The 14,125-nt window shown below is 48.9% G+C and overlaps 1 protein-coding gene across 1 annotated transcript in view; it reads right to left on the bottom strand.

Moving 5' to 3' along the window:
* Window positions 1-13,902, bottom strand: part of LOC144094944 (uncharacterized) — a 32,323-nt gene extending 18,421 nt beyond the window's left edge. The window contains exons 1-3 of the mRNA XM_077628813.1: window positions 13,665-13,902; window positions 9,890-10,055; window positions 7,314-7,530 (exon numbers count right to left, since the gene is read on the bottom strand). Of these exons, the coding sequence (XP_077484939.1) occupies window positions 7,314-7,530; window positions 9,890-10,055; window positions 13,665-13,832 (551 nt within the window). The 5' untranslated portion in view covers window positions 13,833-13,902. The remainder of the gene's footprint in view (window positions 1-7,313; window positions 7,531-9,889; window positions 10,056-13,664) is intronic.
* Window positions 13,903-14,125: the final 223 nt, after the last annotated feature.

A 14,125-nucleotide genomic window follows, 5' to 3' on the forward strand; every position in this document is an offset into this window, starting at 1 on the left:
AAAAAGTAGTCATCAGATGCTCAGATAAATACTGTGATGACCCCCATAATGCGCAGGTCCACACGGGACGGAGAGGCAAAGAGACACCGTATGGCTCAGTTTAAACAAACAGGTATATTCAATAATTACACATGATTAAGATTATACATCAGAGGCTGGGGCGTCCGAGCTTACGTGCCGACGACTTCATGGGGGCGATGGAGTGGCTCCGGAGTTGGGCTCGAGCGGTTGCTGGCAGAAGCTGCACGCCGTCGGGCTTCGGCACTGAAGGCCCTCTTGGCGAACGATGTCGTCCTCAGCGTGTATGCAGTAGAATTTCAATAGTCGTCCGTTTCTTCGAGGATGGTTCACAAACCCTTCCTCTAGTGTCGTTCGGCTTGGAAGATGAACAGGAGGCGAGCTTGTAGATGATGACAGCAGAGCATAATTTTACAACATACATATACAGAGAGTTAAACTGGAAAAAGCAGAACTGAATTTACAAAAGAACAAACTTTGCACTACTTTACTCATCGACCGGGCAGGTTAGTGCCTAAGTAGCATCACATTACATGCTAAGCATGGAGCCCCAGCTCAGACTGGACTGCATCCGTTTACATGCGCTTTTAAGCACTTGATTAACAAAGGACTAAGGGCGGTCATTTTCAGTGGCCCGCCCAAAGCATCAATTCTCCAATGAAAAATAACATGCGAGATGGGGACCACCCCTTGGGTTGGGCTTAGCCTCGAACCCAGAGTCTGTTAACAATACAAACTAAATAAACAACAAAAACGCCACCACTCTCTCTCAAGTGAGAGTATACACAGGCTCTCTCTTCGGAGCTAATTCACTAGCGCCTGTTTTTCCACATTCTTGGCGAGTACTGCCTGTCCGCCATGACAGGTGTCCGTCGCGGCCCTTCTGGGAATGCGCTTTTGTTCACGAGGCACGGCGGGAAGCTGTGGGTGCCTTCCCGGCGATAGCCCACGTCGAAAGGGGAAGGAGGGAAAGAATGTTGTCTTCGCGGTAGCGCATAGCGTCGGCTGTGGTACGGCGCGCTCTGGCCCGCTGACAGCTCCCTTGTCCTGGAATGTGCCCGGAAATTGGGGAGGATAAAGCCTGTTTCCCCGCGGCGGCGGCGGCGGGTCCGGTTGTTCTGGTCGTCACTCAAAGAGCATGGCTGGGTAATTGATGATGCCGCTGTCACGGGTCTCCGTCTACGCCGCGCCGTCGAACGTGGATCCTCGTAGCACACACGGAATGTCACACTCGCTCACCCTCCAGAAGAATGTTCTCCGAACATTTGAGTCCACGCAGCTCCCCTTGTCTTTCTGAATCGCCTCGCACAGTGCGTCCGACAAAACACTTTTCGCTGCACTCAACACCACTGCACAACACCATATGCCTCCGCTGTCAATACTGGCGTCTCCAGGGGCAGCACTGATCTTCTTTTACAGATAAACATGAAACTCAGCACCCAAGCCTCTCCTTTCTAGTCCAAACTGGACGAAATAAATTTACCACAGTTACAAAGGAGCTCCCACTTCTAGCACGATCACGGCACAGACAAAAATATAGATAACGAAAGGAAGTAGGGCAGGTTCTGCATGCGCTCCGCATGCTCTCCTGTGAAGGTGTTACTTAATGACAGAAAGGTTTAACTACCAACTCCGATAACTTAACACATAAGCACATAGCAATGTTATGAGCTGCGGCATTACACAATTCTAACCAGTTCACAACTCCGCTCTGTTTACGCCATTAGTCTGACTTAGCTTTCCGATTTCGCAGCGGATATCGGCCTTCATGAGTCATACTAAGTAAGTCTGTGCCCCTTTGTCTGCTTTGGGACTCGCGAGGGCTCGTGGCAGGAGCCTCTCCTGGCGTTATCTGCGCGGCAACCTCGCGCGCTTCTTCTTCTAGCAATGCATGAAGTAAATCCGGTGGCATTCCGGCCGTCACCTCGGGCGCCTGCCGAACAAATGCAGGAGAGGGCGTTTCTTGCGAACTATCTGCGCGCATTTACTTCATGCATTGCTAGAAGAAGAAGCGCGCGAGGTTGCCGCGCAGATAACGCCAGGAGAGGCTCCTGCCACGAGCCCTCGCGAGTCCCAAAGCAGACAAAGGGGCACAGACTTACTTAGTATGACTCATGAAGGCCGATATCCGCTGCGAAATCGGAAAGCTAAGTCGGACTAATGGCGTAAACAGAGCGGAGTTGTGAACTGGTTAGAATTGTGTAATGCCGCAGCTCATAACATTGCTATGTGCTTATGTGTTAAGTTATCGGAGTTGGTAGTTAAACCTTTCTGTCATTAAGTAACACCTTCACAGGAGAGCATGCGGAGCGCATGCAGAACCTGCCCTACTTCCTTTCGTTATCTATATTTTTGTCTGTGCCGTGATCGTGCTAGAAGTGGGAGCTCCTTTGTAACTGTGGTAAATTTATTTCGTCCAGTTTGGACTAGAAAGGAGAGGCTTGGGTGCTGAGTTTCATGTTTATCTGTAAAAGAAGATCAGTGCTGCCCCTGGAGACGCCAGTATTGACAGCGGAGGCATATGGTGTTGTGCAGTGGTGTTGAGTGCAGCGAAAAGTGTTTTGTCGGACGCACTGTGCGAGGCGATTCAGAAAGACAAGGGGAGCTGCGTGGACTCAAATGTTCGGAGAACATTCTTCTGGAGGGTGAGCGAGTGTGACATTCCGTGTGTGCTACGAGGATCCACGTTCGACGGTGCGGCGTAGACGGAGACCCGTGACAGCGGCATCATCAATTACCCAGCCATGCTCTTTGAGTGACGACCAGAACAACCGGACCCGCCGCCGCCGCCGCGGGGAAACAGGCTTTATCCACCCCACTTCTGACACCAGTGTTATGACCTCCATAATGCGCAGGTCCACACGGGACGGAGAGGCAAAGAGACACCGTATGGCTCAGTTTAAACAAACAGGTATATTCAATAATTACACATGATTAAGATTATACATCAGAGGCTGGGGCGTCCGAGCTTACGTGCCGACGACTTCATGGGGGCGATGGAGTAGCTCCGGAGTTGGGCTCGAGCGGTTGCTGGCAGAAGCTGCACGCCGTCGGGCTTCGGCACTGAAGGCCCTCTTGGCGAACGATGTCGTCCTCAGCGTGTATGCAGTAGAATTTCAATAGTCGTCCGTTTCTTCGAGGATGGTTCACAAACCCTTCCTCTAGTGTCGTTCGGCTTGGAAGATGAACAGGAGGCGAGCTTGTAGATGATGACAGCAGAGCATAATTTTACAACATACATATACAGAGAGTTAAACTGGAAAAAGCAGAACTGAATTTACGAAAGAACAAACTTTGCACTACTTTACTCATCGACCGGGCAGGTTAGTGCCTAAGTAGCATCACATTACATGCTAAGCATGGAGCCCCAGCTCAGACTGGACTGCATCCGTTTACATGCGCTTTTAAGCACTTGATTAACAAAGGACTAAGGGCGGTCATTTTCAGTGGCCCGCCCAAAGCATCAATTCTCCAATGAAAAATAACATGCGAGATGGGGACCACCCCTTGGGTTGGGCTTAGCCTCGAACCCAGAGTCTGTTAACAATACAAACTAAATAAACAACAAAAACGCAACCACTCTCTCTCAAGTGAGAGTATACACATGCTCTCTCTTCGGAGCTAATTCACTAGCGCCTGTCTTTCCACATTCTTGGCGAGTACTGCCTGTCCGCCATGACAGGTGTCCGTCGCGGCCCTTCTGGGAATGCGCTTTTGTTCACGAGGCACGGCGGGAAGCTGTGGGTGCCTTCCCGGCGATAGCCCACGTCGAAAGGGGAAGGAGGGAAAGAATGTTGTCTTCGCGGTAGCGCATAGCGTCGGCTGTGGTACGGCGCGCTCTGGCCCGCTGACAGCTCCCTTGTCCTGGAATGTGCCCGGAAATTGGGGAGGATAAAGCCTGTTTCCCCGCGGCGGCGGCGGCGGGTCCGGTTGTTCTGGTCGTCACTCAAAGAGCATGGCTGGGTAATTGATGATGCCGCTGTCACGGGTCTCCGTCTACGCCGCGCCGTCGAACGTGGATCCTCGTAGCACACACGGAATGTCACAATACTGAGCTGCTATTTTTGTACCAAAATTTCAGTTCCTGCCTATGTGCCCCAATAATTTGCACAAAAATACCTACAAGTGTTGCAGGGGGCATCTTTCTTTTTGACTTAACTGTGAACTGTTTGGTACTGCTTGTAGATTAAACTGATGCAACCTTGGAGTTCTTCATAGATTAGAACCTGTATAGAACCATGACCAGTCAGGTTTGATACCAAACAAATCATTATGAATAAAAGGTATGTCGTTCGAATTACTGACTCCAATAATGATGGTGAGCAAGGCAATGAAGTATGTGATGCTTTGAAATTAAAGCAGCTGTCATATTTTCACAAATAGTGACAGCACGTTTATACTGCACCCATCGAAGTTATGCCGCAACGAATCGCAGAACATAAGGCAAGAACTGACAGCCGTTGCTTTATCGCTTTCACTCGTGTTCCAGTGACAAAGATTGCGCCATTGACCGAAAGCAACAAATAATCAGACTGGAATTCTATATGTGCCGGCCTAATCTGTGACGGAAGAATACAAGTATGCGCTTCAGAATCTTTGAGCCCATTCATTTGCTGCGACGCGCACGATAAGCAAAATTATGTTTTTTGTGGGGAACCATGGCATTTTAGAAAAAGCAACCTGATTTTTTTAATGTTAATAGCGATGCCGCATACCTCGTTCTGCGAACATCAATGAAATTAAAAGTGGCCAAAAATGCTGCACATATCCAAACTACAAGTACACAAATGCTTCGGAGGGCACTAAAATAAAAATGCCGAAAACCTACAGCCGCTTGCAAGGTGTACTTCAGTGCAGACGCAAGCAGACTTGTACAGAGCGCTCGTGCGGTGCTTTGCGGAATGAAGGCGAACTTTTAACGCAGGCAGTGGGATTGACTGACAATTCAGGTGCTCAAGCGCTGGCGCATAGTCATATAAAACAACCCATACACTGGCAGCGCGTCGTTAATAAAACTGCGCTAATGTTTTGCTCCATTCCGCAGCACAGTACTTCAGCGCTCCACACAAGCCTCCTCACGTCTTTATCATACAACGATATCTAAGACGCAAAATCACTTACCATGACGGCGAGACGGCTGTGAGACGGCAGGAATTCAAAAATATCCTTCCGGACAGCAGTGTCGAGGTAGAAATTTCTCTCCCGCTGGCCAAGGGCGCGGCAAAGCAAGCGCTTGTCTCAATTCGCTCACAACGGCGCCATAGCGCCATTCGCAAACCAGAGCGAGGGGCAAGCTCAGCCGTCGGTTACGATATCCACTTCAGTGAACTCGGTTAAGCATCCATCTTTCCTTTCCCCGTCGCGCATCGAAAAGCAGCAGTGTCAAGCGCGAAGTCGCCGCTCACGATATCCGTTCCAAGAGAGGCTGCAGACAACCCGCCGTGCTCAATTCTGCGACGCAATCCGAGACGGTCCCGCTGGCGCTGCTAGGCCTAGCGCCTACGTCGTTAACAGTCTCAGCGTCCGCACTCACAACTCTATAGCCTTCTTCTGATCCTTTGCGCCGCCTGCTGTCGATTGCATCTCGACCGAAACCAAAACTTGCTGCTTCGTTCCGGAACTAAGCGAAATAGATAAAAGTACACAGTTGCACTGGCGCGTTCTTTTGAACAGCAGCAGGAATTCGACCTCGCTGCGTCTCAGTTGCCGTACGGTGTTTTTTTCTACACCGTTCGGAAGGTTCCGAATGTCGACAACCACTCCAATAGAGACGGCTGATGAACGATTGCGGACCTCGTTAGCGCACCGTCAGTTCTTGCTGGTGCTGCTTCAGTGTTTATGATATCATGTGCACCGTTTTACCGGTGTTCTCGCCTGGCGATGCGGTGTTTTAAAGCGGACGAACACCGATAAACCTGCCATCTCGTGTCTTTCGTGTTTAGTGGGCGGTCTGGCTTTAGAGACGCTTCGGGTCTGACGTTTTTGCCATCGTTTTTATCGAACGAATAGAACATGAGCCTGAATGGCCCTTCCCAGTCGAAAAGCACAACAGAAACATAACTTGTAGCAACAACAGAAATTCACAAAGCATTTATTTAGTTTATGCAGAAAAGCACCAACCATCTATTAGCTACAAAAAAAAACTGCAGTACAACAAGGAATTATGCAGAGTACACTTGAGCTCCGCCTTAAGGGTATGACACGATAGCATTAATGGGTAAAGGCCCATATGTCCGGAACTGGTAATTCTCGACTTTACATGCATAGATCGCTAGGAGTCCTGACACCTCTCCCGGCGCAGTGGTGCAGTAGTCAAGCGATGCGCCACTGGTCGGCGATGGAAGTTGCTGCCACCCATGGGACTTGTGCGGCCCAGGTTACTCTTACGAAGCAACCACTCGCGGACAATAGCGGACAATGATTAACTACCACGTTCCACTGCGGTCAGTTTGCTCAAAATCTGGATTGGCAGGTTCTGATGGCGCCACAAAGACAAGTAACATAGGTTGCTCCTAGGATGCTTCTCCGGAAATTTCTGAAGAGGAGGGGGCTCCTCTCTCTCCCTCTTCCTCAAGGCGCCACATTCTATATGAGCTTTGGTCGCTCCGGCTACGAGGATAAAACGGTCTCCACGGCCACTCCGGGCAATGTTTCTGATATGGGGGCATTAACACTCTCGCATTAATATACTGCAAAAAAAAATGTCGTTAGGACAAAAAGTGATGCATTTTTTACACGGGTCTGTCTTTTTGTTTTAGTGCGGATGCAGTACTCCAGACGTACCAACCCCGAGAAAGAATCTTGTCATCTTGTCTTGAGCTGCGAACAAACCCGAGCTTAGCCGAGTAAGCTCGGGTTAAGTTTGAAGAAGCGTCGTAACACCCGTAGCCTATGGGAGGCAGGTGGCAGGTGGCATTATTGATCGCGAGTGGTTGCTCGGGAAGAGAAACATGGGTCGCACAATCCCCATCGGTGGCTGCGATAGAAACGGACACCTGCCAGTGCAGTGGCGCAGCGCATAACCGCTCCGACACTTTGCTGATAGTGGTATGAGGACTCGCCGTGATCTATCAGTGTTAAGTAGAAAATGACCATTTCTGCATATATGGGCATTAACCCAATAAAGAAATAGCGTCATACCCTTAAGGCGGTGCTTAAATGCCACTTTCAATTGAAGAATAGACACGTGCTTTCTAACGTCTAATCAGTTTAACTAAATTAAACCCTTACCACATTTTTTAATTGGGCTTTCATTGCCTGTGGCTTTGGTCAATAGCGAGTGAGAAGTTACTAACCCGGCAGCAAAAAGGCTGTGCGACGTCTGCTGGTCGTCTGATTCGTCCAAAGCTAGCGGCGGCTGCGGTGTTTGGTGAGTTTCGGCACAGAACAAGAACTCGCCGAAGACGCCCTCATGCGTTGCGTCATCCGCCTCGTCGATGGTTCCAACAAGCTCTAGCTTGAAGTACAGAATCACTGAATCGGAAGGCAGCAACTCCCGCAGGCGTTCCACCACTGCGCAAGAAGCCGAAGAAAACGAGAGGATTTTTCCGCTCATTCACCTGAAGTTCTCTATGAGCTTTAATTGAAGAGCAATGGTGTTTAAGGCTTGTTTGTGGTGTTACTTGACCTGTGTTATACACGCGTTCTGTCTTTAAATAACGCCGTTTTCTACTATACGAGTATTCCTGATTTTGGCCGAAGAAAACAGGAGGAACCACGGGTTCCTGCACGGTTCAAGACATAACAGCCGCTGCGGCGATTGAATGGCTCTCGCGCTCACCTGCTGATCTCAAGGTTGCGGGTTCGACCCCGGTCGCAGCGACTGTATTTTAATGCAGCGATATAAAAAAGGCCCACGTGCTGCGCGATGCCAGTGCACGTTAAACAACTCCAGGTTGTCTACGTTAATCCGTAGCGCTCAACTATATATTGGGCGCTCCTCATAGCCCATGTATCGCTTCGGAACTTTAAACCCCAAAATTTACGATTCGCTATTTTTCAAGCCATATATTTCAGTTTCTTTTTTAGTGATGGCAGTCTGGATCTCAGTGCCGAATAGCTAGTGAATGCAGGCAAAGGTACTATTGGCGTGCCCTACATAATCTACTTTTGAACTGGATACAAACATTGCGGTTGCACGGTTGTAGATTCAGATTCTTATTAAGTACCAGATTATTTTTAGTAGATTACACGGCAGCATGCAACTGCTCACAATTCATCTCAGAAGTCGTTTGCAGCGCTGTGAAACCTACAGCTGTCTCGTCCAGTCAGGGCCAAAGAAGACAACAAATGGTTCCTGAATTATTTGAGTAGTGTTGAGACTCTTTTTCAGACAATTAACGTAGAAAGTGAAAAGGTGGTTTAGGACAGTGTTTCGTTCACTACTCTAATTACAAGAAAAAGTTCGCACGACCACAGCACTGCCGAGGTAGAGGAGAGGCTTACTCCGAAGTGGTGTGCCACCATTCGTAAGCATGGCGCCCACCGACTCTGCTGGGAATCGTGGCGGCAGCAACTGGATACTGATGCTCTTTCGCTCCCAGAGATGGAGCCACCGGTTACGAGGTGAGGGAGCGGAGGAATACGTTTTTGCAGTTCATTTTTTTCTGATTGGCCGTCACAAAATTCGGTGCATATTCGAAAAAACGGTGCTGCGCGTAAGCAATCGTGACCGCGCGCGGTAAAATAAAACAAAACAATAGCGGGGAAGGATTCCCGGAGTGAGCGCGTAACTTTGCGTGTGCTGCTGCCCTTTCCACTCAGCTCGCCGGCGCGGCGCCGAGGGAGGCATGGACGCGCGCGGCGTCGATTCTCTAGAATGTCTGAGTAGTTTATACTCACCGTCGACGGAGGGCGTGACCTTCACCGCACTAAAGTGATACCCTCTCCCCTTCGCTCTCCCGCCGGCGTCTTCGCTTCTCAAGAAAGACCCAGAAATATTTCGAAGGCTGTCTCCGACCAATGGGGTCGCGCGCCCGGCGCGAGAAGGAGAAGGAGCTTGTGCAGTTGAAACTGCGTGTATGTACACGCCTGCCTTGGCGCGGAGAACAGGCACGGACTGCGCCTATAAACGAGGGGCTGCAACCGACGTCTGTTAGCCCGAGCCGCCGTTTAAGCTTCAGGGTAGCGCGTCCGCTCGACTCCCGGGAGCACACCACTCGACCAACCACGGACCAGCGAGGCAACGTGTGCCAGTCTGCGGATCGGCCCCGTCGTGCTCCTCAGGTCGTCGGGCTGTTGCAGTGCTCGGTGAACAAATTGTGTTTTTTTTGTCTCTCTCTGTGTTAGTGCACTTTAGTTTCAAAGATTCTGTTGAATTGTAATCTCTCTCGATTGATACTTTGCATTGGTCGCATTGTATTTGTAAATCACTTTGTATACTCTCATGCAAGTGATTGTGAAATCCTCTGTGCCATCTGTTTGATGTATAAACTTTGTTTTGTTTTGTGAACCTTTGGCTCCAACCCATTTTCTGGCTTGCGAGCGGCGAAAGCTGGGCACCAAACGACCAATCCCCTTGTCACTTGAAAGCTGGTCTCCGGCTGAGCTTGCCTCACTGAGCCGAGGGCATCTCCTCTGTGACCGTGACCGCAACACCCACACGCTCTAAGGGTGGCTGGGAGCGCAAGCAAAAGTGCGCGAAGTGGTGACATTGGCTTAAAACGCCGCAGCCGTCACAGCGCTGCAAACGTCTTGTGAGATGGAGTATATTGTTTATGCCAAGTTTTACAAAATGACATGTACGAATAGTCTCCCACAACCGCTCATACAATTTAACCACTAATGTTCACTGACGTCCCTTTGATAGCATAGTAACCTTTAGTGTGTGCGCTCTGATGAAAAATACCTACCGGAATCTACGAAGACTTACCCTTCCTGTCCTCGTTGAGGTCTCCGTGGTAGGACAGGAAGACGAGTGAAGGGCGCATTCCCGCCATGCGCGCAATGTTGCGGTAGCGGGAAAACTTGGAGCAGAAAATTTCCACGCACATGTGTGCACTGCCCAGCGCGGACGCCAGGGGAACTCCCTCCGTGTCCTGCATACATGTTGAAACAAGTGCCCTTTTCTGTGGCGCAGTTATAGTGGCTTGCCTCAAGAAGAGGTGCGTCTCTGATTTTAAGTACATGTGCTCAGTATTACATGAACTCTCGCGACCTCTTCTTTTGATCAACTACAGCTGCCGTCGCAGTGTCGAAACTCGTTAGTGTAAAATGACAGCAGTGGAAAATTACATGACGACGGGCGACGACTAGATGTGGACTGGTGCTGGACTACCATTAGCTGTTATTCTGAACGTTCATGATTGAATTCGTAATTTAGTACGGAAAACATGCCATTTCCACTCCTTCGCCACAAGCCGAAGATTAGAGCAACCCCAAAACATTTTGTCTCTCCAATGTTATTTTCGGTTTTTCTTTTCTTTCTCCTCTATTTTCCGCTCTTTTATAGCTGAGATTAGTTTCACAGCCCTAGTTGCTCCTTTTCTCTTTAAAATTTGATTTCTTTCTTTGGGACGTTTGTTACAATTTGAGATTTGTTAGTTTTTATTTCCACCTGTCCTGCCACATCTGGACGAGTTACTGGATGGGGATGGGTGTGTGTTGTGCGCACCACGAACTGAGCGAAACAAGGACCAGGGCGCAGCCTGCCACACTAAACTGTAGCAGATGCGCGGGCGGTCATCGAAGCACCCTACACACTGTCTTTTATTTTCCTACCCCCCCCCCCCCCAAGATTTTGGCAAAAAATGCAGGTGCTGGTAGTTACGAACCGTAACACAATTTCATGGCAAGTTTGGGTGACTCTATCCACAGAGCCCCACTTTACTCCAGGCTCGAGGACTTACACTCCCCTTACACTTTTCGGAAATTTCGAAATTTGTTACAGTTCTGAGGTTTACTTCCCGAAGAAACAGAATGGCTAAATGATTGGCCACGACACCCACATTCTTGCTAACGAGTTCTCGATATCAGTGCGACTCATGTCCTTCTTTCAGTGACGAAACTCTACTCGAAACTCTATTCGAATGGCTGTTGCGTTTCTGTGCAATCTTGAGCGTGCGTGTGCCGTACGCTTTTTTTTTGTGCTGCGCCCTGAGTCTGGTAGGCACAGCATATTTCGCGTGCTACGAGGCTCATGGAAGCCTTTCTTGTAAAGAATGCGCCGAACTACGTTAGTAGCGCTTCTGTGGCATTGTTCAGTAGTGGGTTAGAATTTTTGAATTCTCTATCGTAGGGTGTCGGAATTATCGCACGTGCTTTCCCAGGCTGCCATAAAAATGTGTTACGCATATGAGCCGACTTTTCTATATTTGGAGCTGAGTGCCTCTTACAAATCACTCGCTAGTTTGAGCTTGCCCTGACCAAGTGTATTTCTTTTTTTCGTGTTTAGTGCAATTTCTTGGGGATTTACAACACAATAACCAACTAGCCCGACATCAACTATTGCTAAGGTAATTGTTCACGCATGAGCAAGTAAGCCAGCTCTTTGAGGGCGCATTGGAAGCCGTGCTGACGCAGCCCTCCCGATGACTAGCTGACTAGCAATGTGCTCTGACTTGGCGATTTGCCTTGCAACATAGTCTTTTATTTTTTAAATGACAGCAGTGTTCTTTAAATCAGAGCGCAGTTCCATGCGCCATGGCATGGTCGAACAGTGACTTGCTAGAAGGCTGCCATAATTTTTGCATTGACGTGCTTTTTTATTCTTAACCCGCTTTGCTAACCGATCATTCAAACATCTCCCGTTGTGCCTAACGTACTACCAGAACAAAAGTTACTATAGGACACTCAGAAAGCGATGTAGGCCCATAGCCGCCACGTTTTCTAATGATAACATCATTTAGCTTCCTCAGATTAGATCTCCTGAATATGATTTTCATCCCCACAGGTGTGGTTTAATCCAGCAGAAGGGAAATAGACTACGCACCTTATGAGCCTTCAGTGCTTCTTCCCGCTGTTTCGCTACTGAGGCACCTAAGGGGCATTCATACTGCAAAGCTTCGACAGCTTGTGGGGTGCAGCGAGTTTAATGTCGTAACGCTGGGTCACATTTTTCAGGCTATATGACAACCTGTGAAAGAAGGTATGGGTGCTACTTTATGCCTACGCCGTGCGCGGGAGTCAGAGGTTTTGCACTATTGGGCCAATATTTATGAGAAGGTTCCCTGCTACTGAACAGTAGATGTTTTGGGGATATCCGGCACTCAGCAGTGCTTCGATTTGATGGTTGAAAGCCTCGAAGGTAAGATTCGTGAAAGGTTTTCCCAAAGCATTTTTAAAGGGAACATGAGAGTGAATGGTTTAGGAAGCTTTGAACGGGCGCAATGGAAAGAAAGGAGTGTGTCGTTGGGGCGCGGTTCAGAGCATCATGAAAAAAACACCTTTAAAATAATACTGAATATCTAATGATTTAATTTGGCTATTTACTGGCAGTTCGTGTCTCAGGTGAAGGGACCGCGTCAACATTTAGAAGACAATACCTTGCTGCTTTCTCGTTGAATAGCTAGCGCTGTACAACCTGAAACTTAACAGCCATCCTCAAAGCAGAAGACTGAGGAGTATTATGTTTGACTGCGCCATAAAGAAAAAGGTGAAAATGAGCAAAACCTAGGTCACTAAGGATAGATGCGATGCAGGACCCAGTACATGCACTCAACTTTTGCAAATGCAATGTCCCTTCAAACTGGAAAACAGATCAGTACAGGTGAGCCCCTGCGTGGCAAAGGACGAGACAAGGTGCTTCTGACGAGCATCCAAAGCGGCAATGAGATTACAGCCATTGCTGTTTTATGCAAATCCGCTACTTCGCTCTCGCTAAGACGTCACTTATCACGTGTCTTTATGCGAAAGCCACGAAGGCGAAGAGCTACAAGTTGGTTTGGAAGGATTTGCAGCGGGAGGTGGAAGTGCACGCTGCATCACAGATTTTTGCAGGCAGACTACGGCCAGGAGAACCGGCAGCCGATTTAATTGCAGCCATGGCGCCTGCCTCAACGTTTCATGCAGCCCATACAAAAAAAAAAAAACCTTACCCCAGAAGAGCTTGCGTCTTGGCACAAGTGTGTCAAGATACACGCACTTGTGCCATGATGACACTGCTGCAATATAATGCAGCACAACTTTGTTGCCGGACTTTAACAGAGCTCAAGAGTCCGCTCTGCCTGGCAACACCAGAAAACCGAGAGAAAAGTTCATACTTTGTTCGACTGCCACCCCTTGCTGCGTGGCGCTCAACACACGAAACCACCGGAGGAATTTTGAATGTTTGGTACATCCTTTTGGTTTTCTACACGCGTCGAAATGAGAGAGCAGGAAGCAGCTAATATGAAAGGTTTTTCAGCAAATGAATACGTAGGCCATGACATTTCAGCATTTTTGCGCTGAGTCTTGCCTAATTCTCCACATTTCGCAAAAATGACGAATTAAAATGTCTCAACAGAGCTCCGTGGTTCTCGTTACTGGTGGAAAACAGATTACTCTTATGTCCAGGAAAGCTGGGCATGAACTGGACAAGGGTGGCCTTGCCAGTTGCACTTGTGGGCATAGCGCCTTCGAAGGAGCCAACGCGCATGATACTCGTAGGTTAAACTGTTTATGAGCCTACTCACCACAACACAAAAGAACGTCAAAAAAGAAAGGCTTACCGGCGCACAGCAGACGGAGACGGAGATGAGCTTCTTGCGTAGGAGGGACAGGGCGACCGATTGCCAGAGCCGGTTCACTTCGGCGCACGTGAACAGCTGCTCGGTGTCTAGGAAGCCCAGCACGTTCTCCACCACGAAGTCCTTGGTGGCAATGTGGGCGACCTCCATCGCGACACTCGGGCTTAATTTCGAACCGACCCAATCACAATGACGCTATGATGCGACCTTCCCGAAAAGAGCTTTCTTCTTCTGTAAGCGCGTGCCTTGTTCTACTGCCTCCACCTCGTTTTTATTTCATGTGAGATTTTCTCTGTGACGAATATTATTATTCGGCTTTGCCGGTTTGGTAATCAAAACAGGCTGGGTGATGCACATTATTTGCGTCGTGCCTTAGGCATAAGGAGTGGTTAACGGCTTCCCGCATCATGTGGTCAGTAGAAGTAGAAACATTTACTGATAAT

Source organism: Amblyomma americanum, chromosome 6 (genome assembly GCF_052857255.1).
Source record: "Amblyomma americanum isolate KBUSLIRL-KWMA chromosome 6, ASM5285725v1, whole genome shotgun sequence".
Lineage (NCBI taxonomy): Eukaryota > Metazoa > Arthropoda > Arachnida > Ixodida > Ixodidae > Amblyomma > Amblyomma americanum.